Below are 26,001 nucleotides of genomic sequence, written 5' to 3'. Positions count from 1 at the left end.
GCGGACGCCCCTCCCCCAGTCGCTCGGGCTCCTCGCGAGCGGCCCGCGCTGCCGCGCCGGGCTGTGTCGCTGCCCGCGACCCCTCGCACCCTGCCCGGGCTGGGGCGACGCTGCTCCCACCGCCACGCTCCCCCGCCTGCCCCCGGCGCGCCGCCCCCGGGTCGCCGCTCCCGCCCTGTCCGCCACTGACGCAGTCCGTGCCGCACCAGCTCCAACATGGCGGCGGCGCGGCGCTGAGCAGCGCGGGGCGACGAGGGCCGCCAGCGGGTGAGTGGCGGCCACGCCGCCGGGCAGCGCCGGGCGCCGGCGTGGCCGAGTGAGGGCCATCGCCCGGGCCGCGCCGGGGGCTGGGCGGACGGTGGAGGAGGAGGTCGCAGCACCGCGGCGCCTGAGCCTCGGTCACGGCGCGGGTAGGAGCTCCGGCCCCTCCCGGCCGGCCCGGCCGCCGCTTCGGAGCGGGCCTGGGGCGGCCGCCCCGCACTGCCCCCGCGCACACGCCCCTCGCAAGGCCCGGTGGCCCGTGTGCGGCGGGCGGGCGGGCGGGCCGCGGCTCTCGGCGCATCCCGGGTGAGGGCGGCCCCTGAGAGGGAAGGGGTGTGAGGAGCTGCGAGCGCGGCCCGAGGCAGGCGGGAGCAGCAGGGGTGGGTGAAGCAGCGCAGGGGCCTGGCGCACATCGCGCCGGGGGTCGGGTCTGCCAGGCCGGCTGTATCTCTCCGCAACCTGGCGAGACGCGGATCTGTGCCCGCAGCGAGCGCTCTGGTCGGGCTTGGGTGCTGCTGGGGAGTTTGAATGAGTCTTCCCTCCTCCCCTAGACGGGGAAGGAACAGGGCTGTCTGCGTGCCACATGTTCTCCCCTTGCAGGCCTCTCCTGGGGAAGTGGAGCCTGCAGGAGCTACCGTGTGTGGTAGGAAACTCCTCTGCCTCTCTCTTTTAGGGATTTCCTAAGGCGTTCCTACGACTTTTATGAGTATTTGAATTTTGTTTGCAGCCATGATGAAGCTATAAGTACTTCGTATATATGGCTGTACTTTGAGGCCCTGAAGAGGCTTTGAAAGACAGAGACTTAAGAGAAAAAGTAGTTTACTGAAACTGTGAACAGAATATCTGTTGTAGTGCTAAACATTGCCTTTCATTTCAGTCACAGTTAGAAAATTTATCAGTAATTATAAAGTCACTTTGGCCAGTAGTTTCCTAATGTTTGTCTGGTTAAGTTAATTATATTTAGCAGTCATCTGAGACCTGTTTTAAGAGAAGCATCAGACCATTATCTTACATATAGTCTATTTTCTAAGATGTATATTTTTTGAGAGATGTATATTTTTGGGGGGTTTCATGTTTTTTTCTATATTGCCTGCAGAAGAGACTGGTTTTTGGGCAAGGATAAATATTGCTAGGGTTTTTTTTTTAGGTTGGTGTGGTTTTATGTTGTTTTTTTTTTCTTTCTTTTTCCCGCCGTTTGTTTCCCATTGCATTGGGGTCCAGTGTGGCTCAAATTTTTGGGTGCTACCATGATAAAAATATGGTAACAATTTGGAAGTTAGACATGATTTATGAAGTATTAGTTTGTCTAAACTCACAGAGCTTGCTTTATTAGTTTGTAAAAGTTATTTATAAATATTTCAGAAATAATGCAGTTTTCTGTATGTGAAGTAGATCTGAAGGAGAGTATAAAAAGGATAGCAGCATCAGTACTCTGAGAGCACCCTTTGGGACTGTATTTCTTATTATGACTTCCCATTCTTTCCGTCCTCTTCTGTGAAACAAACATAATTTTTTTAATTAGCTAGAAGTCATCAAGCTGTTATCAAGAGAAGATTGGGTTTTTTCCCCTCATAAGATCTCAGAAAATCTGGGGATTATAAGGGAATTAGAGAGGAATATAGGGAATATGTAATGGAGTGGAGGATTTTCCATGTGATGGTAATTTAGGAGCCATCTTCCATTTGGAAGCAGAGTCAGTGGGTGCCAGGGGAAAAATCTGGCCATCTTCTAATGCAGTGAGGTTTAGGTCAGAGGCTGGGATGAGGCATAGAAAGGATCTAGAGGAGTAGAAAAAGGAGTAGAACGTGAGAATAAAAGATGCGACAACAAGGTTTTTTTAGTTATGGTTGACAAATACAGGTCAGCATTCAGAGCTGTCTCCTACTGTTGCAAGGTTGTCTTTCATTGCTTACGCTTGTCTTCCATAACAGGTAGGAAAGGATTCCACTACTGAAATTCAGTTTGGGATTTACATGACTTGGAGATTACACCCCATAAAAGGTTTTTTTCCCCTTTCATACAAAGCATAAACTTGTCTTTTCTTAGCACTTTTTAAGCTTTAAAATAAAAGTTCATGGATTCAGGCCTATGCAAATTCACACCAACAAGTGCACTTATTTGTGCACAGACCTGACAGAAAAAACACCTGTATTTTTTCACAAACTGTAACACAGGAAAAAAAGTACTTTCTGCATAAATTAGATAATGGAAAATCATGACTAAGACTTGACAACAAAGATTTTTACTTGCAAGTGACAAGAATGTGGTTAGATATTTTAACATTTTTCATTGTAAGTATCCCTTTTCTAGAAAAATAATGGGGATGATCCAGTAGGAACATGTATTTCTGTTTAAACAGTTTCAGAATGCTACTATCTTCTCAGCTGAATCTTATGCTCTCCCAGCTGAGGGGTTATAACTGGGTGTGCATTCCTTATACTGTAGTACAAGAAGACTAAATTCATGTTCATAATTTCAAAAAATACTGAAAATGATGTAAGTGAACTACCAGAGCGGTAAGGTTAGGTGTATGTCCTGCATATTTAGTCAGGACCTATCTAAGGGTGATATTTTTTTAAGTCTCCCTTGCCTCATGTCCATGGAAGACAACAGTTGATATTGCCAGGTGTCTGATTCCCTTTTTTAGATGGAAACAAATCCTATGTCAGTAGTCCAGTAAAGACTTCTGACATTACTGTAGAGGAGGAGGCCTGGTGGAAAGTGGTGTCAATCCCTTTTTGCCTGCAAAAATGCTGAAAGTTTTATTTTATGGTTGGTTTTTTTTTGGAAAGGGCAGTCAGATTGAAAGCTTTTAATGTGGGATTTATAATGATGGCTAGAAAGTCTTCCTGCATAAATTTTATAGATCTGTGTAGAAAGCAAACATTTTCTTCTTTTCTTATAGGTGTGTTAAATTCATGTGATTGCAAAGACATCATCCTAAATCTGAAATGTATTCTAGTGTAGTACCTTATTCCTAAATCTGACAACAAAAGTCCTATGTTGCTGATTAGTGAAATGAAAAAAAATTCATTTCCTTAGATGTCACTGCTGCTAATTCAGAGTTTTCAGATCATGAAGTACAGAGGAAAAGATAGTGGCCTTTGAGAAAAAATGCTGAGGAAATTATGGGGATTGAGGGTTGGTCTGTTTAGTTTTTTGTTGTTCACATCTTTGGTATCATGCTAACCCAGCTGCAAGCTCTGTCATAGGAATGGAAGTATGAACAAATTTCCATGTCTCCTATTTCACAATCATAGTTTCACAAACTTCTAGTTTAATCCGTACTGGAATGAACATGTAACATTTTTAGTCTGTGTCTCTGCCTTCACTTTAAGCTGATATATGCTGCTGCTGTATCTTTCCGTGGGGGAAGGAGGAAGGGGTTGCTTTTATGCAGCCAGGTATCCACTTGTATGCGAGCTAAACATGTGGGTGTGGGAGCTCTCAGTTGTAGTGTCAGCCCACATTTACATTGTCTTCAAGTGACGGCAGCCGCAGCCTTAAAGAATACATGTTCAGTATTCACTTTGTGCATTTGCATTTTCTGAATGCAAAGTTTTGCTTTAAAATACATTTCTGGAGATTCTGGATGCCTGTCTTTGAAATATGTATTAATGTAGTTTAGTGTTCCTGCATTTGTAGATGGTGTAAAGCAAAACAGTAGGAATGTGAATTTATGTACTTTATTGTTCACGTCATTTGGACATTGAATGAAGATCAGTGCAGGTAATTTTAAGTTGATGCAAGGGAGCCCATACAAAGGCTAGACAAAGGAGAAATTCAAAATCTGAAAGAATTGGTGATGACAGGGAAAGAAGTGAAGGAATAGGGCACTATATCTTTTTCCTACTAAATATGTCTTTGCATACTATTCTGTCCTGTACTGGGACTGAAACAAATCAGTGGTCCCATGACCTGTTCAGCACAGTTATAAATAAAGTTGTTTTTTCCCCTCCTATAAAACTAGGAAATACTAGTGGAAATGGGTCTGAAACAAATAAGTAGTCCCATGACCTGTTCAGCACAGTTATAAAGAAAGTTGTTTTTTCCCTCCTATAAAACTAGGAAATACTAGTGGAAATACTATAGCTGCTTGCTGTCAGCTTCTTTGGGATGCACGATACACTGATGCTTCAGTTGATGTGCATATGTGAGTGCTTTCTAGCCTGTTCAATCAAAAGGTTCTAGTATGTGTTAAAAAGCATTATTACCAGATCCCTGATAGCACAAGTGATTTTGGAAACTAAATTCCCCAAGATGTGTTTTTTAAGCATATCAACAAATATCAGTGAATAACCCCTGGCAGAAAGACGCTTGTGAACAGTTTGGGATAGTTATCATTTTCCATTGGCACAAATCATTTTGAAGGAGAAGAGCTGCTGGCAGCCTGGCCTTGAGCTGGCCAGCTTTATCCTGCAAATATTTAAACAAAATAATGAGGCTGATGGAGTTGTGAAGTAATGTGCACCCTGAGGGACACAGTTGGTGAAATGTTGGTTGTGCATGCAGCTGTTCTGACAAGACTAAGTACTTTCGGTGTATTTGTCAACAAATACCAATATGCTGTAAGCTGAACTGTAATTCTACTTTCAGACATAAAAGAAGCAAGCCCCTTTTTTTAGATATGGTGATGTTCTAGGTGCTTGGTTGGCTTTGGGTTTTTTTTGATCATAGATTCTACTTAGACTTAGTAAGAGCTTCTTCAAACAGAAGGTGGTTGAGAATGATGAATGGCTTGAAAATTTCAGGATAGTACTTGGGCTGTTATTTTGTCCTTTCTCAGAGTATTGGGAGGAAAAAGTGAGCTGACTTACTGAGATTGTCCTCCTGCATCGCACATTTTTTTGATGTACGTATAGTGAGCATCTTGTGGGTTGACATCAAATTCATATTCCTTTCAATAATGAAATTCGATCAAGTTCACAATTTAAAAATGCAAGGTATTGAGGGTTAAGAATATCCACATTCCTACTGAAAATAAATTTTGAGAGAGAAGTAGCAGAAGTGATTTAAGCCCTATTGTTATCAGACATGTAGTGCCTACTGAGCTTTACTTGTAGTTTTCTGACTTCATTCTTGGTATTTTCTGACTTTGTTCTTGGCATATTTATGGTGTTTTTCTTTGTTGGTTCTGTATTTAGCATTCAGACCCCCTGTACTTGCTTTTAATACAGACAGGTTTTAAGTGATCAGTATGTAGAAGCTTGTGTTTGGTGTTACATACTACATCAATAGAAATTATTACTTTAAGGCTCAAATATTTGTAACTTTGTATACAGTTTTCCCTGTAGCGCATCAGGAAAAGGTCTGGCTAAAATAACAGTGCAAAGGATACTTAAGTGTACTGGAGAAGAAACACTCACTTGACTTGTGAGGTAGGTAGGAGAAATGTCACTGATATCTTAGCCTGGTTTTCTAGGCACCATGAGCTCGAGAGTGAGATACATTTGCTTGGCTTGGTGTTTGTCTGTTCAGGGGGTTTATACCAACCCATTGCCGTACCTGTCATTTAGAATCAAATGCAGCTGGTGTTTAGGGGATATTATTGGAGGATTTAGGGAAAGTGCAAGGTACATTGGAAGTAATGGTTAGAATATGGACTAACTTTGTTTGTTCCACTGTTCATGAAACAATGTAGAGGTAGAAGAACATCAAATTGAGAAAACTTGGTGGGAATATGGAGTTGGGTATAATTCTTTATTCCCGCTTTCTCTTTCCCATCCTCTGCAAAACAGCTAAAAATTGATTGACACAGGTATATTTATGTTTATTTCACAATTTACTTCTAGTCATCATCAGTGTTTGAACTAAAAATTGTGTCACAAATTTAGATAGTTGTAATTTAATTTGGCTAAAATACTGTATATAAATGTTAAGGCGTACCTCTACATCTCAAGCAAATTGCTTGTAAAGCAGGAAATTCCTTCTCACTTAAGCACTGGAATTAAATGCTTAAAGTTTGGGTACAAGCAGTCAATCATTTGTGGTACTGATGCTCCTTAGAGGTCTCAGTTCAGTTAAAACTGTCAGTTCTAGCACCAAACAATATTTATTATAACATTTATTGTGAAAGGTTTCCTTGAAAAAAGGACCCCCGTGCAGCTGTGTAGTCTGTTCTGCTGCTGACAGTGAGCTGCTGGCTGTCCTTTGCCTGGTCTCAGTTCTGAAAGCAGTCTGTCCACTCCCACCTATCTCATCCCCTCCCTTGGCCACACCACCGCCTTCCTTGCACTGCTCGAAGTCTGTGCAGTAGTGGTGACCTGGGCAGCCTCCTGCTAACCTGATGGCATCGACGTTTTCAGTTATGGGCATTTTCTCTTTTTCTCTGCAAAATTGGTTGTACTAATAGGAGAGAAATGCTAATTCAATTCAAGCAGACTGAGATAAGCCTGCTGCTTTTGACCGGTGTCTGGCGTGTGTGTATGAATGTATTTGTTACACACCTGGAGAATATCTGATGGGATTCTGCATTTTTTAAAATCTTCACATACTAAAAATCATATGAATAATTAACTACTGAGTGGTGTTTAATTTAAACCAGTCCTGCACTGATCTTGTGATTTTTGCTGTGTAATCTTACCAAAATGTTAGGAGTGACAACACAAGTAGAGAAAATATAGGCTCACATGATTACACTGCTGTCTTGATTTCTTACTGCCTCTTGTTCATATGCTGAGGGTGACAGATGGTGACAATTGAATTTTTCAAGGATGTTCTGTGGTACAGCTATAAGTGAAGCTTTAGGAGAGATGTGTGCAGTATGTCAGCTACATTTGAGCCATGTTTTCTGGCAATAAATAATTAGGACTGAAAATATATGGATTATATTTCAAATTCTGGAAAAGGAACTCCTATCGTATAGATCCTTTTGCTGTCACTGTTTGTTTTTTTTATTTCACCTGTCTGAAGTAACTCAAAGAGGATAGGGATTTAGAAAACAAAGGAATATGGTTGTACATAATGTTGGAGGTGCAAATGGAATTAAGACATAGCTTGTTACGCAAAAATAAAAGGATTTGTATAATCTAAGGGGAAATTTGCATTCAAATTCTCTATAAGGAATCACAGAATCATTTAGGTTTGAAAAACCTCTTTAAGACCACTGAGTCAAATAGTAAATCTAACAGTACCAAGTCTACCACTAAACCATGTCCTTAAGCAGCACTATGCCTCTATACATTTTTAAATGTTACCAGTGATGGTGTCTCAAGAGATAGACAATGACATAAAAGGAAAAGAAACAATAAAGAGCCAAAATAATTTAATTTAGCAGCAGAGTTGTGGAACAGCTACACCGTTGTATTTTTTTTGTCCAGAATGGTTTAGATTCTAATTGATGCAATGCATGGTAACTGCCATGACAGGAATCCAGGAAATACTGAATTTTGAAATTGGAAAATTGAATGCTAAAGTCTTGCCCATACCTTACAGTATCTTTTCCTTTTGTATTTCCCCACCTGAAGTATGGCACTCAAGTTTAATGTTATTGCAGCAAACATGAAGAAAATCACTCATTTGGGGCTACAATGCATGAAAATGACCTAAAGTACTTCTGAACTTCTAAAGTTGTCTCAACTTCTTTAAAATGCTTACGTTTGCTGTCTGGGGTTTTTTTGTTTGCTTTTTTGCAGTTTTTATTGACTTTTGTATTGACTTACACATTATTTCAGTACACAGAAGAAAAATAAATTTTATTTTTATTACTTACAGTATTTAGACTTCTGAAGCCATGGGAGTAAAGGTCCAGAGACCTCGTTGCTTTTTTGACATAGCCATCAACAATGTACCCGGTAAGAAAATGAAAATATTGATTCAGTAGCATGGTACTCATATGAGATATGTATAAGAATAATACAAACACCGTTTAACTTCACAATAAATACGGTGCTTTTTTTTCCTAGCTGGAAGAGTGGTCTTTGAATTGTTTTCAGATGTGTGTCCAAAGACATGTGAGAATTTTCGCTGCCTTTGCACAGGTTTGTAGATTTTACTATTTAATCTATAATTTTTATTGTAATACCATGTTAACTAGTTTGATGTCTGTTATTTTTCCTGACATTTTCTTAAATATGAAAATAAGTTCAACATTGGTTCTTGACAACTCCAAAGATTTGGCTGATTTTACATACAATCAAACACATGATGTAGAGTCAAAGCAGTTGTAGCTTTGGCTCAGTATGTTGCTCGGACTATATACTAACCAACTTTAAATACAGGCACAGTAAGCTGATTTTCTGTTACTAGCAGATAGTACTGTTCACATTATGTAACATCATCCAGTCTTGAAAGATAGCCAGCAAGAGGTCAACCATGCAGACTTACTTTTCAGTCTTAGGATACTTTGAGGAACTTGAAAGGTAGTGCTAGTATTCATCAGTTGTTTTTTCTGTTATTTTAATTTCTTGATGGAGACTGGTGTTTTCTACTCCTATTGAAAGTTTATTTCTTGAGGAAAATACTCAGAAGGTTCTCTCTTGGAAACATTTACAAACAGAATTATTTTCCTGTGGACTGCAGACTTTTGTTGCACATGCTGACAGCTTAGTAAAACTTGAGTTTATTGTCAGAAGAATAATTTTGTGAATGCATAAATAGTATACATACTTTCTGTCTTCAGCTTTTTCTGTGTCTTTTTCTTCCAGCTTGATTGTGTTTCAGGTCAAGGGTCTGTAGCTGTTAATAGCGAATCCCTCAGCAGTACTAATATGATCTGATTCAGGTGTGGATACATAATTACATTAATGTTAACTAGAACATGTAGTACACTATTCAGGATGTCTGCAGGAACATAGATTTTACCTGATCTGACATTAGGTTTACTGGCACAAAATCAGATTATCAAAATTTATTAACAAATTTGAACTTTAATGATTTTTAAAGGCTGTGACTATGTTAACACATGACCATGGCATTCTTGATCTGCTGTCAGCTGCCCAGAAGTCAGGTTATTGAATAAAGATGTTACTCCCTGCTGCTGCCTTAAATTTGTGAATTGAAGTCTTTGAACAGCATTTCAGGTCAGCAACAAGTATGACTAAGTTCATCCTTTGTTGCTGACATCCATAATCAAATTCAGATCCTGAACTATTTTGCTGCCTTAACACATATAAGAATAGTGAGAAAAATATGCAGGAAGTTTATGATATTGGTCATCAGCAAACCAATTCAAACTTTTAATTTTTATTTGTTTTCCTTACTCATCTTTTTTCTGGCAGTTTTGAAAAGTATGTGCTGTCTCCGTGAAACAGGGATCAGCTGCATGTTTTCCTGGTATACGCCAAGTTAGCGGAACATAAGCAGCTTCACATTTATCAGAGTTCCTATCAAAAGTGGGGTTTTTTTCTAGCTATTCAAATCCATATGGAGACCAGTCTGTTACAGATTAAGTTCAGAGGCAACTGTCCTTGACAAAAGATGCCAGTTTAATGGCTCAGGATAAGATTATAGGAAGATACTGTCTAACAGTTTGCCAGCACAGAGAGGAAGTGATCTTCCCTGAGAAGTCCCACTGATTACCTGACTGTTACCTGACAGCTGGCTCTGCTGTTCACAGGACCCACCATGAGCCATTCATCTTGCTAACTCAGCAGAAAACTTATCTCTTTCAGGGTAGCAGGGAAAGGCCATTATATTGTAGCTGAAGCATAATCTGGTGTAAGGGAGAAAGATGGCAGTTGTCATCATGAGCAGGGAACGGAATGAGGGTCCTTCTCCTTCCCCCGCCTCTTTGGCTTTCTTACGAGCTTTTATGATACCTTAACCTTGCTGTGTTTTAACTACAGATCTGAGTGTTTCTTGCATGTTTCTGAGCAATACCAGTTATGAATGTAAACTGAATGTTTAATTTCAGTCAAACTGCATGGAAGAGACCAGAGTTGTATACTAATGTCTGTAAGGAGTTCTTCTGGTATAACTGTAGAGACAGTGTAGTTTCTGCAGTGCTTTCTTAAATGGCAGTTTCTTACTGGTATTACAGGTAGGTGTCTGCCTCACAAGCCAGTTTTTCAGAGCATAGTAGATGATTTTGGTTAAGTGGTTATATAACGCTTTTTTTGTCATGAGGATTCTACAGATGCACAGAGTAATTTTTGGTTTTGTTCATTCTTTTCTTTAGGTGAAAAGGGTACAGGAAAGTCCACCCAAAAGCCATTGCATTACAAAAGTTGTCTGTTTCACAGGGTTGTGAAAGATTTTATGATCCAAGGAGGTGATTTCAGTGAAGGTATGATGTGAACCTTTAAAGAAAACTTTATTGCTTATGCAATAAAACATAGCAGAAGTTCTGTATAGAGCCATCTACTTATATTTCTATTCTCTGACAGATATCCCTGTTTTTTTCCCTTTCTTCTGAGAACCTTTCCATGAAAACTTGTATCGTAAACTTCTATACTTGCATGCATACACACACACTTTTGCTCGGTTATCTCAAGTATTCCTAAAACTAAATACCTCCTATTGTACCTGCTGCTGGGAAGTAAAGAAACAATGAAGACTGTTGCTGAATACATGGGAGAATACTTTCTTTTTTTCCAAGTTTTTTGCTTTTAGATTACAAAGATGCATCTTGATTGTGTTTGCATATCTTGAAGAATAATGTCAATGATTTGGATGCAGGCATATCAGTATTATGAAGCACCTTTCACATAATGTGACTCTTTTAATCATTACTTTAAACTGTTACTTTTCTTCTTTTAAGGAAATGGCAGAGGAGGAGAATCCATTTATGGCGGCTTTTTTGAAGGTAAGAGTTTTATCAGTCTGCTCTATTTTGGTGTTAAAATAAATCACCTTTACATTCTGTAGTCTCTGTTCTGTAAACCTGAATGCCATTTTTTTTTAAGATTTTGTCTGGTCTTGGAGGCCTTTGTCCTGTTTAGGTTATTTTACTTTTAAGGTACGAACCATTTTAATGAATGGAAAACTAAAACTGAACTCCTTTGTATTTGTCCCTTTTACCAGATTCACATTTTTGTTGCTGATTTTAGACATTTACTTTTGGCTTGATCAGCTAGCTAAAAGTTGGCCATAGTCTTCTCTTTGAGGGAAGAGGAGAAAGGTGTGTGATGGGGTTGGGTTTCCTTGCAAATTTTTATTTAAAAGAATGCATAAAGCCGTGCTTTCCTGAACCCAAGATGAGTTAATGAGCTTTTAGTTTCCTCCCAGTCGTGGTTCTTTCTCAGCTGGTGTTGCAGAAGTTATAGTTGCTGCATTTCTCAGCCTGCGTTTGTCCAGGATGTCGCGAAGCATCTCTGTTTCTTGGAGTGGTTGTTGTATTACACCCAAGCCCATGTGATGGGTAGCTGCCACCAGCAGGCGAGGTCAAGCACTTTTCCCCTCCCAGACACTTTTCTTTACCATTGGTCATTGTCCAAGCTTGCAGCACACAATCAAAAGAATTATTCACTGCTGTAGTAGGGCCAGGCTGCAATTTTATATCAGACCTTGAGTGGAACCAACAGTTTGCAATTGCCAAAAGAGAGAGGAAGCCTTACCTTGCACTGAGTCTCTGATCAAGCTTTAATCTGATCCAGCTTGCTAGAATGCCTAAAGGTTATTGCAGCAAAAAAATTACATACTTCCATTTTAGTGAGTGGATCCAATTAAATAATTTGGCAAGCATCAGAACCAACACAAATGAGTAGCTAGGTTTGAGGAAATACATGGCTGGGAGAGATGGAAAGATGAGCACAACCTCCACTTATCTTCTGGCAGTTGCAAGCTGGCTGTTCAATTTGGCTGGCCACAATATGAAACTGAACTTGCGGAAAGTTTTGCTTTTGTGGATCAATTAGCCCAGTCACCATAGGATTAGATTGACATTTGATGCTATTGTACAAGTGATTGGAGAGTGACTGGGATCGTCCCTTTCATGGCTAGTGAGAGTAGCATTACAGATATTGTACATTTTTCTTTGTTAATGCTTGTTCCTGCCACCTGTATCCGAACAGTATTGAACAAATGTCCTTGTCTGAAGAATTTCCTTCCCCCAAAAGCCTTTTTGCTGCTTTGGAAAAGAAGGGAAAGGATTATCTCTTACAGGTGTCTTAAATGAACAAAAGTGATTACATTCTACAATTTTTTCATTTCATAGTTTCATTGGAATTTAGTTTGAACTATTACCAATTATTTCCTCATAAGAGGTAGGATTCATTAAACTAATTTTCTTAATGGGCAACTTGATAAATTCATTGCTTGGGGTTGCTATCAAACTGGATATCCATGTGTACTAAAAAATATAAAACAACAAAATGCCTGAAAATTAGAGATTTATTAATAGTTAATACACAGCTTCTGTTCCAAAGAAAAATAGAAAGAGCAACAACTTAAACATCTCTGCTAATGTTGGTAGGAGACAAATCTTTTGTGCAAGAATACTAAATTTTAATTTTTTTCCCTCAGGCTATAAACCATTGATTCATATTTCTCCTTGTTATATAGAATGAACAGAATAATATGTTTTTTAAATAGCTGTTATTTTTAGTCTATTTTTAATACAACTTCTCATTCAAGTGCCTAGTAGATTTATTTAATTAGGATGAATTTACTTAGACGATAGCATTTACCTAAGCATATATGGTATGCTTAAAGTAACTGAAAACACTTTCTTTAGATGAAAGTTTTGCTGTAAAGCACAACAAAGAATTTCTTCTTTCAATGGCCAACCGAGGGAAAGATACAAATGGTTCACAGTTCTTTATGTAAGTATTGAAATGTCTTGAAATGTGTATATGGTTTGCTATTTGTAAGCTGTAAAGGGAATCCTTTTAAATATTGAAGACTAGCTCCTGTGCAAAGCCAAAGTTGGTGGTTTTTTACAAAGTTGCCTGGAAGTCGCCGTTTTCCTAATGTGCTTATTTTTACCCTGTCTGTGTTTAGTGTTAATTTTCTATGCAAAAGGGCTTTTGGTAGTTTTCACTAGCTGTGTTCTAACTTGGGCAATAAAGCAAAACTGTTAGTTCCTTGTAGAATTCTTAGTATTCTAATGAAGTGTTTTCTGGAAGGAAGCAAAACAGCTCTGTGGGCTCTAAAAAGTAGTAGAGAGCTTTTTTTAATCACAAAATAGCTTTCCAATACAGTCTTATTTATAGCTCAAACTTAAAACACATTGCAGTAGATTCTTTTAAAATCTAAATTATCTACAAAAAACAGTCTCAAAATACATCACTCTTAGCCATGTTTCATGGCCTTAGTTAACATAACAAGTTGTGGATGTCAGCATTAAAACCTTATTTTGGGGTTTCTAAATGATCATTACTCCAATCATCCCAGTTTTCTACTCTGCCATAACTGACGTGTATGCCTTAGTAATGCTAGTACAGGGGAAAGCTGAGAGAGAGTCAGTTCTCTTCTGTGTCAAATAATCTGTACATGCAGGTACTTTTTCTTCCAGTGTTTTCTGGTTATTTTCTAATGTACAGAAGATTATTTGCATTTTTCCTGCAGATTTTTGTATCTGTTCGTGGTAGTATTTGTTTAATTTAATAAGTAGAAACTGATGATTATATTTTACTGAAAAAACCCCAAAATAGCACATAAATTTTTAGTCAGAATCCTCATATAGGATATAATAAAAGTGTTTCATTGAATAGGTAGTTTAACATGTAAAACATTAAATATTTTTAACTGCACACAAACTTAGAATGATACATACTGGTTTTGTTCAATTTTTTTAGTGCACTCAAAATAATGTTCACCTTCCTATGTGTAGATGACATGCTTCAAATGCTGGCTGCTTTTCACTAATACTGATTCTGTTTTTCTCTTTAAATTAAAATCTGGAAACAGAACAACTAAACCTACACCTCATTTAGATGGGTAAGTATCTCTTATTTTCCTCTTACATTTGTTTGGGGACCTCCTTGAGAAGATGAAGTGCTAAGAATACTTACTTTTATTTGCATTCTTCAGGCATCATGTTGTTTTTGGACAAGTCATCTCAGGTCAGGAAGTTGTGAGAGAAATAGAAAACCAGAAAACAGATGCATCTAGTAAACCGTATGCTGAAGTACGCATATTGAGTTGTGGAGAGTTAATTCCAAAATCCAAAGGTAAAGTTGAACTGTACATATGAGGTAATTTTGCTCGTTTTCTTCCATGTTGGTTGCTTATAAAAATATTTAGGAACTTAACTTGTGATAGATGATGGCACAATTGGTGAAAAGGTGAATAACGTTGCAGAGCACTTTGTCTTCTAAAGAACTTAAGAGTTGTTGATGCAAAAGACATTAAATAACAATCATACATGCTTTTTTTCAAAGCTCGTCCTGTCTTGAATTTTCTTATACTAGCTAAGTTTTAGTACAAAGCTGGCAAGCACTTGACACATCAAGTAGAGTGCTATGTTAAGAAGACTGGTGGAAGTCTGACTTCATTTGCTAACTTCTACTTGGAAGGTATTGAACTTGTTTCAAGTTGTTTTAAGGTAACTCTTCAAAAGAGGCACTTAGATTAGAAAAGCCTGGAATTGGCCCTTTAGCTCATACACTTTATAAGTTACTATGAACTATTCTTAAAGACGAATATGACAGAACCTGTCTTTCTTTCTGGAAGGGATGTCCTGCTCTGCCATTTCAGAACTGAATATAGTATGAGAGCTTGGATGAAGCCTTATTTTCTAAGAGAAGCAGAATCTAAGATCTTCCTGTCACCATGGAGAATCTGGCTGGTGGAAACATCATTCAGGATGCTTGTTTTGTAGTAACTATGATAGGGGATCATCCTGCTATTTCATTCATAGCATGTTCTGTTGATATGTACTGTGAAGGATTGCACCAAGGATATTGAAGCACAACACAAGAATAGTGGTTTGTTTGGACAAAGGAGAATACAGGCATTTGAACTTCAGCTTCTTGTTTTTTCACCTCCTTTTTGTTCGCACGTTGGGATATTTGGCAGAATGACTCCGGCATCTGAAGTGATCTTTTCAGTATCACAGAATTCCAACCAAAGTTGTCTTCTGGCTCCTGACTTCTGAAAGGTTCTAAGTTGTGCTGTTTGTTAAGATACAATTACAGTTTTTTTCAACAGTACTTAAGAGCATGGCATCTCTTAGGAAAGGCACAGTTGGTGTAACTAGAAAGTAAAACAGTACAGATGCAGGATGGGTGAAGCTAGGGGATGAGATACCCACTTCCATAGATGTCTTCATCAGATTGCCACATTCCCTTTGAAGTCCACTCTAGAACACTTGAATGACTAAATAACATTTTTGGCACTGAGCAGTCTGATGAGTTACAGCCTCTAGGCAGGGCTTTAAAGTGTTTGTCATCCAAAGAGTGAAAGAAATGAATACAAAAAAATTGGTTTTCTCTCTAACTTCTCTTGAAAGAGAACAGGCTTCTGGAAGGATTTGACTTGCCTTGCCTTGCCCATTTGTCTGTATCCTTGTACCTCTGACTCAGTACTACTGTATTCCTGGCAGCTCTGATTCCTGTAGCTGGCCTGGTGTGCCATGGAGGGAAATTGATGCCAGGATGATGGGATAGCCCACTCTATAAAGGTATAAAGCTCAGTTCTAGATAGCAATGGGCAGTAGGAATGTTTGGAGAACAAGAAGCCTTATGCACCAGGATCAGGCATGTGAAGGGCAGAGCTGAGTGTGGGTGAAGACAATGGCCCTGATGGTTACTAATGCACAGCCAGCCTGATAAAGATGCTACATGACAGACCATGGTGGAAATTCTCATGTGTGGAGAATCCTGCTTTGGAAAGGGGAAGGCTCTGTGTGGGACCTCTAGTGGGAAATGGGCCACTACTCTGAGAGATGGCAGCATGGCTGGAACTGTTTGCTAAATGCCCAGCATGGAACCAGTGATGAGCTGTGCCGGCCTGAAGCAGTGGAAATAGGAGGAACAGTGTGACAGCACATCAGCTGAAGTAAATTTGCCAAGCTGCTGTCCAAAGGTCACAAGTGGAGCAGGAGAGGCCCTTGGACTTGTCAGTTAATGGAAGGGGAATCCAGATAGGAGGAGCAGTTTTTGGGACACAAGATCATCAACAGAGAGTCATCTAACAGGAGAACTATTTGTAGTACAGTACTATGAAAGGCAAAATGGAACTGGTTTTGTGAATTATGAGGCAATTACCAGAAGATTGCTTCTAAGAGCTTGATTTTAAAACAAAGGAATAAGGATATTGCCTGTGAGGGAACTACAGTGATGAATTTCTGTGGGAGGGTACATTAGGATAGCAAGGGAGTCTTAAATATTTATTGTATGCATTTGTCTGGTAGGCAACACAAAGAAAGGGATTAGGTCTTTATGGAATGAAAATAGAACTGATACTTGGGTTTAACAGGGAAGCTAGGATGGCACTAGCAGAAGGATTCACTAAAAGCAAGGTGCTTGGTGTGAATGTTTTTATCATAGGTTAAAGTTGAGGAAAGATGATCTGATTTTTGGGTATCACAATGAATAGCCAGATGAAGGGCTTTATGAACTATGTAAATTATCTCCTTATGTAGAAGAATTGGATTTATTTAGGGATGGGTGGATGACGACTGGGCTATGTTGCTGGATGCTATAAATTGAATGATACAATGATCACAATCACAGTATTGTAGAGGCCTAGATAAGAAGCTTTTAATGTGGGATTTGGGAGGATGATCACCTAGGAAAGTGGGGTGTTTGTCACATTTTCCTTTGTTTTTCTTTTTTTTTAGCTCCTTAAAGTTGGAGGAATAAGTGAAAATGGGAAGATTAAAAAAAATTATAAAAAATAATTTCTCTGGCCAAGTGTTATAATTTTTAGAAGATCTTAAAGTTCTAGGGAAAATCTTAAGATCTGGGGAAGAAAAAAAAGGAAAAAAGCAAAGTATTAACTTAGTATTTAGACAGGTTATTACAGACTAGCTAAGCTAATATAGTTCACAAGACAAACTGTGGAACAAAAACGGTAATGTTAATTTTCTTAAGGACAGGTGGGAGTTTGGTACCAGTTTTGTAGAAGAGGTCCTGATCAACAAGCCTGGCTGCACTGCGTGTGGTCATACACCTTTGCTGAAACAAAGTCATCTGGGTCACATATCAAGACTGTAGAACACTGACATTCTAATTCAAAACCAAAAAAAATTAAATGGCTTTGGGCAGTGGGCAGTTTTTAATGAGAACCTCTAGTGAAGATTCCTCATGAAAAGTGAGTTTCTAGGGAATTCTGCACAGAGCAGTGCTAGGCTTGATTCATGACCTTCATTGATGTTACAGATGTCCCTGTGGAATCACTGCTTGTATAAGTGTGCTTTCTGCAATTAATGTAGATTATGGCTGCATTCATAACTTATCAGGTTATTTGATTTGCTGTAAAGTAACTATTTGCTTGTCACTGCTGTGAATTAAAAGATGATACGATTTGTTCTAAATCCCAAATGTTTTCTGGCCAGGTCATTTCTTAATTTTGCGCTATGGGACTAATGTAAGACTTGCTACAGTCCCTACCCTGCTGAGACAAAGAGTACTTGTCTGTGTCATGCAGCATGGTCAGGTAGTTCACAAATACTGTAGGTCACCGTGAATGGAGTAGGAAGTGATGTGTCTATTTCAGATGTGGTCATAAGTTGAAAGCTGATCCTGAAGGTAATGAGCTGGAACATTTGGACTGTACATGTCTGTTTCTTGATGACCTTCATGTCCCAGGATTGGTCTCATTTGTTGTAATCTGTAGTTGGACGGTACCAGGTTGGTTCAGTATTCAAAATAACATTTGCTGCTGGATAAGAGATAGTTAGATGTCACCAAGAAAGTATATCCAAACCCTCTTGTCAGATACTCTGTCTTTGTTGTGTAACTAGTTCTGGCCTTTTTTGTTTTGTTTGTTGTTTGGGGTTTTTTTTCCCCATGTCATTTCACTCCCTACCTGCTGTATGATTTCCCAAATACATCTGCCGTTGCCTGCTTGCTGCATGGTAAGAATCACATCATATTTGTTGAGGTAGTTGCTCACTAACTTGCCTCCAGTTCTATCTATTACTTACTCACTTTAAAGTAATAACTTTAACATACCTGAACTTGTTACAAGAATGCAGATAAAACTGTTGCACATATTGACGCACTTAAAACATATGCAGGAGGAAGAAAATACAGGAAATCACTGCGTTTATTAATGCCTTATTCAGGCATTTCTGAAATTGAGCTTGGAGATACCTTGTTTTGACTGAAGGCATGTAGGAAACACTATAGTGCAATATAAAGATTTTTTTTCCTTTGAATGGACCAAAACTGAGGCTGTAATAGATCAGAAACATTTAACTTTTTGTATTCTTAGTATTTAGCGGTGAGGTGAGATTCTTCTTTTTGTTTCATTGTCACTTGGCCTACACCAGGCTCCTTCAATTAAAACTATAGAAAAACGTTCCGTTTTCTTTTATAAATATGTACTTGTTACGTTCTGTAAATATATATGTATTTAGACTATCTAAAACTGATACAAGATATTACAGAGACATTTTTTAAATATAGTGCTAAAAGAAGGATGTTGAGCAAAAGCTGGAGAGAACAGAGAGCAGGTCTCTTGGTCTGGACCTACAAGAAAAGTCAGAAATATAGTGAGATGCGTCTTTTGGAAGCATTTTGCAAGAGGCCCTTAAAACATCTGATGAGAACAAGCTGATTTCAATCAGCAGGCTGCCCTAAGCTGGTAAGACTACTTGCTGGTTTGTACTGCACCTGGAAATGACTGGAAGGCCAGTATGCTTTGTGAAGGACGGAAGTTTTTTAGTTGGTTGTCAGTCTTTTGTTAGTCTGTATCAAGTGAGGCTTGTGAACAAACACATAGAAAGCACCATGTATAAGTCACAGAACTACAGAATATTTTGAGTTGGAAGGGGCCCACAAGGATCAAGTCCAGCTCTTAAGTGAATGGCCCGTATGGGGGTCAAACCCATGACCTTGGTGTTAACACCGTGCTCTGACCAACTGAGCTCATCTCAAGTTGTCACACAGCTGTGACTTGTGATGGTGGTGCTAAGCTGAAAAATGAATGAGATTTACTGCAGTGAGATTGAATTTCATCCAGTGTAACAGTGTGGGGATTTGGTAACGATGTAAGGTGGAAGAAAGTATTTATAAAGAGTATAACCATAAAGAGAGAGGCCAAGATTGTTTCTATTGGGATGTGCACCACGTATGTGATACAGTTCTGTGAATTAAGCTCCAACTAGCTTGTTGTCACCCAGAAGTGCTATCTCAGCCTGTTTGATTGGAAGCGAGTGTGCTGCATCACTGTGAAGAGGAAATCTTTCACCACTCTGTATCACTGCTTTCTGAATGTAAGACCTGACAGAATAGGATAGTGAACTAAGTTCAGTGAGTACTTGGTTTGTTTAGTCTGTGCCTCTTATTTTCTGTTTCAAAATTTCTCTTGTTAGTGATTTGATGAAGTCAGGTGAAACCTGAAGCTAAAGAAGTTTTTTTTATAAACACTCTGTAAATAAATTTTAAATAGTTCTTTGTATGTAGCTTATGTTGTATAAAACATCATCTGAAAACTTACATGGTTCTAAAAGTTCTTATCAGTATAAATTTTAGACTTAAAATTTCATAAATCCAAGTTCTGAAAATGTCATCTTTTTCCAGATGTATCCTTTATTGCGCTGTGGAGAAGCAGTGTTTTCGCCAAAATTTCAATTTGTTCTTGAGGATTTTGATGAGTAATCTCATGACTCAATTTTAAGAATCTGAGCAGAATCTGCATGAGATGATTTTTCTGAGATTGGTTTAAAAGTGTTTGATATTAAAATGTGTCTTTGCTATTCTGATTTAAAGCCAAGAAAGAAGAAAAGAAGAGACACAAGTCATCTTCCTCATCCAGTGACTCGGAAAGTTCAAGCGATTCAGAATCATCTTCTGATTCATCATCGGATTCTGAGAGTGCTTCAGAAGAGAAATCTAAAAAACGAAAAAAGAAACACAAAAAAAATTCCAAGAAACATAAGAAAGAAAAGAAAAAGAGAAAGAAAAGCAAGAAAAGGTCAGTTTTGAGATTTGTTTTTTGTTACATGTACACCATACAGTACCATTCTCTTGTCTTATAACTACAGACTACATTTCTGTAAATTAGCAAAGCAGGTTTTGCAGTCTGGGAGATAGTTGGGTTCCATACACAAGAATAAATTTTCTGATATGATCGTGAAGGGTAGTGTTTGTGTGCATATGTAGTGCAGCTTGCAAGGGAGTAAAGGAATGGACTAAGACTTCAGTTGGCTTGGGAAGTTGAAGCAGTGGTAGGTTTGAAATGGATAAGGATAACTTGTCGCTGTAACTTCTGTACAATTCAGTTTGAATCATATGCAGTGGAACTTACAAAAATGTAGTATGCAGGGATACAGCAAAATTAAACATAAAATTAATAAATTAACATACTTAACAATTTTTTTGTCTGATACGCCAAAACTCTTGCCGTTTCACTGGAAGATAATAAAATTTAGAAAGCACTCTTGCTTTTGCGAATGTTATTTTGGCTCTAATAGTTTTGTTATAGTTCAATGTGAATATAATTGTCAGTGCAAGTCACATTTTTCTAAGCTAGCAGTGAAATTTAAGAAACGTTCACTTAGGGCAGTGCTGCCTAAACACTGTTTCTGTGCACCTAAGCCCATTTCACAGAAGTTTGTAAATTGCTTGGAATTATTGTAGTCTGTTACATATGCTAGTGTAAAATCTGAATTTTAGTCTCCTCATAGTGTTTTTAAAAGAAAATAAATGAAACCAAAAAGTTGTATCTAAATGGAGAGCATGTGTGGGTTCGGTGTTGCACCATTGGAATTAGTAGATTAAAAATGTTGGTCAGAAATCTACTGCAGTTGTATATTTTGGATCAAAGATATCATGGGGGGAAAAAAGTTGCTTCTGAAATAGCTCTGTTTTCTGAGATTCTTGCGGTATCATGGTATATTGAATTAAGAGAATTTCTGAATTATTTAAATAGGTTGAAAGGTCTTCCCTCATCCAAATAACTCATTATGCATGTTTTCTACACAAAAATAAAGCTCATCCAGTGAAAGTGAAGATGAAAACACTGAAGCACAGCCATTATCTACTGTCCGTCCTGAAGAAATTCCTCCTGTACCTGAAAACCGGTTCCTGATGAGGAAAAGTCCTCCTAAAGTAGATGAGAAAGAAAAAGAGAGAAAAAGCAGAGAGAAGGAAAGAGAAAGGTAGTATATCTGGTTTAAGTCTGACTATGTCAATAGTCATCTGGCAATGGTATGGTCACATTACTGTTTTAGAACTCTAATATTGAATCTGTTTTCATATTAAACAGTTCCATGTTGCAAGTACTGCTGGATGAAAAATAGATTTCTCCCTTTATCAGAAACTATTGTCTTGGTCCTAGAACAAAGGCTTAGTCTTTGAAAATGGTTTTAGTGAATAAAAAACGTGTAATGACTGGCTCAGTTTCATTTAGAGTGCATTGAAACTGTCCACGCTGAATCTATAATTTATTCTATTTTCATGGAAAAACCTGGAAATCTTGTAAAATTATTGTGGTCATAGATCTGAAGTGTAGATGTTACTGTCTGCAGTAAAATAAAATTGTGTGTTTTCATTTACTTTCTGAAAAGGTTTTAATATTGATTGATTTTCCTTCTTTTTTAAGTGTACAAACAATATCACTCTTTTAAAATTATTTTTAGTAATCTATCGAATTCACAGTCAACGTACCAGAGGAGGCTGTTAGTCACCAGATCTGGAAGGAAAATAAAAGGAAGAGGACCAAGGGTAAATGTTTATAATCTGTTCTTCAAAATAAACAAGGCGGTAGCACAGTCTCACTGCTGGTGTTACTAACTGTATTCATTGGGACAGTTGATTTTAAAAAGAAAAGTGCATCATAATTGATTGGGGGACTGAGGCTTGAAGGAGGACAGAAAAGAAAATTAAATTATCTGTTTGAATTCTGGGTCTGTTTGAAGAAGAGGGTGAGAAAAAACCCTAAAAATGCTTTATTTAAGTTAATGTGGTAATATTTAAACTAGTGAATGAAATTAGCTCTAAAAGGGTTCTAGTGAACACAGAATCAGTAAGAAATCAGTGCCAGGAATGTGGCGAAGACTTCTCCCCTTTTTTGCCAGGGGAGCTGCCAAATTGACACTTTTAATATTGTGAAGCCATAAGCTATGTTCTGCATGTAGCAAATATTTTTAATAACTGAACTGTCTATCCCTCAAATTTTTAGTAAAATCCTCAACAAGTGTGAAGTATTGTTTTTGCATTGCCTGTCAAAGATAAGCATTAGCATTTGTTCTAATTAAAAGTGGCAGAAAACTTCTCATCAGACGACAAAAATCCTGAAGTAGAAGTTACCTTAAAATCAGTTATTTGATCAAACACTTTGTATTCCTATTTTAGTTGAGTGTCTGATACATTTTTCAGTTAGTTATTAACTTGTCAGTGGAAACTTGGTATATACATGTGAAATGTCATGTTAGGTGCTGTGTAGAACTGACTGCCAGGGGTGAAAATCTTTTTTAAGTATCACAACACATCAAATTCAAGCTTAGGCACAATTTTCTCTTTTTGCCTCTTAGCGTTACCGGACGCCTTCCAGATCCAGGTCAAGAGATCGATTCCGGCGCAGTGAAACTCCTCCACATTGGAGGCAAGAAATGCAAAGAGCTCAAAGAATGAGAGTGTCTAGTGGAGAAAGATGGATAAAAGGAGACAAGTAAGATTATTTCTTTCTGGAACATCTGCATATGTATTGATTTGTTTTGTTTTGCTTTCTGTTGTTTTTTAGTTTCTTTTTGTTTGTTTGTTTATTTAGAAGTAATACCTGTCAACTGGGATTTTCAATTACACTTTGCTTTCAAAAAACCAGGGTGCTGGCTTGGTTATTCCATTATTAAATTGTGTCTGACTTTACCCATACTACTGTAAATAGATAATTATTAATATAAATGACCTGATGTGAAGTTTTAGTTGTGAAGCTGTCTCACTTCTGGCTTAATTTTCAGCATAGAGGGAATTGAAAACATTTAAAAGATTGTATCTTTTTCTCTCCAAGGAGTGAAATAAATGAAACCAAGAAAGATAATCAAAAGAGCCCAGGAAGAGGAAGAGAGAGAAAAATATCAGACCACAGGCAAGTTTCTGAAAGTCCAAGCCGAAGAGGGGAAAAAGAGAAGAAAAAAGATCACAAATCCAGCAGTAAAGACAGGGAGACAAGAAGAAATTCAGAAAAAGATGACAAGCATAACAAAAGCAAGGCGAAGAAGAGAGCTAAATCTAGAAGCCATAGTAAAAGCAGAGAGAAATCAAAAAGTAAAGAAAGAGACTCCAGGCACAGCAGACATGATGAAAAGAGACTAAGATCAAGAAGCAAAGAGAGAGACCATGAGAAAGGTAGAGAAAAAGAAAAGCGCTATGATTCTAGGGGGAGAGAGAAAGAACGAAGTAGGAGCAAGGAGAGAAGTAAAAGAGCAGGCTCAAGAAGTAATGAACAAGAGCATAGGAAGAGCAAAGACAGGGAGAAACGCAGGTCAAGAAGCAAAGAGCGTGAGCATGCTAGAGGAAAACACAGTTCCAGCAGCAGAACACGGGATCGAAGCAAAAGCAGAGATAGGGGTAGGAGAGGAAGATCAAGAAGCAGGGACAGGGATCGCAGTAGAAGTAAAGACTATTCAAGGAATAGAGATAGAGAAACAAGAAGAAGGGGAAGATCAAGAAGCAGAGAAAGGAGAGGTACACCAGATAAATACAGAGGAAGAGAAAATAGGAGGAGGAGAGAATCAAGGAGTTCAGAGAGGGATGAAAGTCAAAGCAGAAACAGAGAGAGATACTCAAATAGGGAAAGTAGAAGCTCATATAAGAGGAATGATAGTGAAAGCCAAAGGAAGAGGCGTTCAAAAAGCCGTGAAAGTAGTAGTCCTGAATCTAGCAGAGATAAGAAGTCTAGCAGAGATCAGGATAGAAGTCCAGACTCAAAAAAGAGACCAAGTAGCAAAGAGAGAGAATCAAAAAAATCATATTCACGCAGCAGTAAAGAAAAGGAAAAGACCAGATCCTCAGCAGAAAAAGAAATAAACCAAAAATCAAAGAGTCAGGAAAGAGATCATGCCCCTAGTAAGGATAAAAAGTCTGATCGTGAAACAAGTCCTGGAACAGATGATGACAGGCATGGATGAGTTTGTGGACTTAATGTTTCCATTGTCTCAAAGTTTTAGAGACATTTTGGGGAACGCCTTTTTTAAAGATGCGGACTTCAGTTTGGTCTTTTGATAATCTAAAACCTGGATCATTTGTACTGCTAAAGTTTTAATAAACTTGAAATGAAAAACAAATTATGTGTGTAATACAGTGTGCTGTGTTTTAAATATTTCATTGGATTATGTATCCTTCTTGTGTGTTGTCAGCTAGAAAGGGAACTTCCATGCCACTTTTATTTTTTACCTGATGAACATAGTTCAGTGCAAGCAATGGCTGCCTGTGAAGAGGCTTGTTCCATATATGAAGAAGAAAGCTGCAGATATACTATGTCATCTTAAAGCTAGGAGAATATTGCAAGGTGTCCATTACTCCAGTCTTGCTACATCTGTATTTCAGTAGGTATAAATCCTAAGGAAATTTATTTATAGAGGTAAATTATGTTAGTTTTTATTGTAATCACGAAGTGAATTAATTTAAGTAAGTCTTTATTGTTTGTGCTTCTGTCCCTGCCAGCAGTAGAATTCTTTTGTGTTATAAGGCAGTCATCTGCGTCTGGGAGTTACTCCTTGTCCTAAAAAAAATTCTTAAGTGCTCATCAGTGTAACATTTTTCCCCTGTAACCTTTTTCCATTCCATGCTTTCATGTTTGTCTGCTGTAGAAATGGACGCTTCAGACTACCCTGCCTCAGTCGCTTAATTAGTGGATGCACAGAGATGAAACAGATTACCAGAATTTACAGTGGGGTCGGAATAAGGAACCAGGAAATCCTTTCGACTCTTGGTTTTTAGCAAGTCCATGAGAAAACTTGCAGTGCTCCAGTACTGGTTTTTGGAATAGTTGAAACAATTTCAAGTCATGCTTTAAGACATGCTCTTAAATATTTTTTTTTAACTTAAATTTGCTTTCTTCCCTGTTTCCCCTCATTCTGAAGACCGTACTGTGAATTCCTTCTCATTCTCTACTATGCGTGTCCCTCAAACCAATTCCCTCCCTTTTCTGCTTTCCTCTCCTGCCTCTAGGTCCCATCCCAGTTTGTATTTCACCACCACGCCCTCATGTAAAAGAGAAGGAGGTTGGCTTGTGTTGCAGCAGTTCCCCCGTACGTGCAATCCCCAAAGAGCAGCCGGTTGGTGGTAACTCAGTGCAGTGGTCCGAAAGAGGATAGATTTGGTACAAACCCCAACACTCCTTCCAGTCCTTGAAACTATTCACACCTAAGACTGGCAAATCTTGAAAGTTCTGAGGGGAAGTGACAAACATTAATCTTACACTGTGTCAAAGCAAAACAATATTGTAATAGTTGAATTTTTTTGCCAGATCTTTCACTGGATGACACAACTTGCTTTGACTGTCTTTGTAATGAGCTTGTCAACGTCTTCACTTTATAATCCGCTTTGTGATCAGTGTGTGTTTACAGCAGATTAGGAGAAATGCTGAAACTTGCTTGACATTGTGATCCAGACAGTTGTTACTCTAAAGAAAAATAGCTGTATCTTGAAAGCAAAACAAAACCAAGGATTGTGAACAACATAAGCAATGTTTTTAAAGGAAGAAAACTAGAACTTTGTAGAGTTACTTTTTAGCAGAATAATAAGT

General features: G+C 38.4%; 1 protein-coding gene across 3 annotated transcripts; it reads left to right on the top strand.

Moving 5' to 3' along the window:
• Nucleotides 1-81: 81 nt before the first annotated feature.
• On the top strand, nucleotides 82-24,538 carry PPIG (peptidylprolyl isomerase G). Of its 3 annotated transcripts, none has more exons than XM_069020711.1 (13): nucleotides 82-267; nucleotides 7,975-8,054; nucleotides 8,166-8,240; nucleotides 10,379-10,486; nucleotides 10,961-11,005; nucleotides 12,875-12,962; nucleotides 14,050-14,079; nucleotides 14,173-14,312; nucleotides 20,022-20,226; nucleotides 21,245-21,412; nucleotides 21,893-21,977; nucleotides 22,787-22,923; nucleotides 23,263-24,538. In XM_069020711.1, the coding sequence occupies exons 2-13, from the start codon at nucleotides 7,994-7,996 to the stop codon at nucleotides 24,380-24,382; spliced, it is 2,262 nt and encodes a 753-aa protein (XP_068876812.1). In that variant the 5' UTR covers nucleotides 82-267; nucleotides 7,975-7,993; the 3' UTR covers nucleotides 24,383-24,538. The 3 variants fall into 3 exon arrangements, with proteins under 3 accessions (XP_068876812.1, XP_068876814.1, XP_068876813.1); XM_069020713.1 differs by lacking the exon at nucleotides 82-267 and adding an exon at nucleotides 887-904; XM_069020712.1 differs by lacking the exon at nucleotides 82-267 and adding an exon at nucleotides 5,557-5,639.
• The last annotated feature ends 1,463 nt before the right edge of the window (nucleotides 24,539-26,001 follow it).

Source organism: Aphelocoma coerulescens, chromosome 7, assembly GCF_041296385.1.
Source record: "Aphelocoma coerulescens isolate FSJ_1873_10779 chromosome 7, UR_Acoe_1.0, whole genome shotgun sequence".
Classification (NCBI taxonomy): Eukaryota; Metazoa; Chordata; class Aves; order Passeriformes; family Corvidae; genus Aphelocoma; species Aphelocoma coerulescens.
Note: the sequence above shows the minus strand (reverse complement) of the source record. Positions and strands in the feature narration are given on the sequence as shown.

Excerpts from the sequence above, each read along its gene's own strand:
- PPIG (XM_069020711.1), top strand. The coding sequence starts at position 7,994 with ATGGGAGTAAAGGTCCAGAGACCTCGTTGCTTTTTTGACATAGCCATC. Across the intron at positions 12,963-14,049 it reads AATGGTTCACAGTTCTTTAT|AACAACTAAACCTACACCTC; the intron begins GTAAGTATTGAA and ends ATCTGGAAACAG. Across the intron at positions 21,978-22,786 it reads TAAAAGGAAGAGGACCAAGG|CGTTACCGGACGCCTTCCAG; the intron begins GTAAATGTTTAT and ends TTTGCCTCTTAG.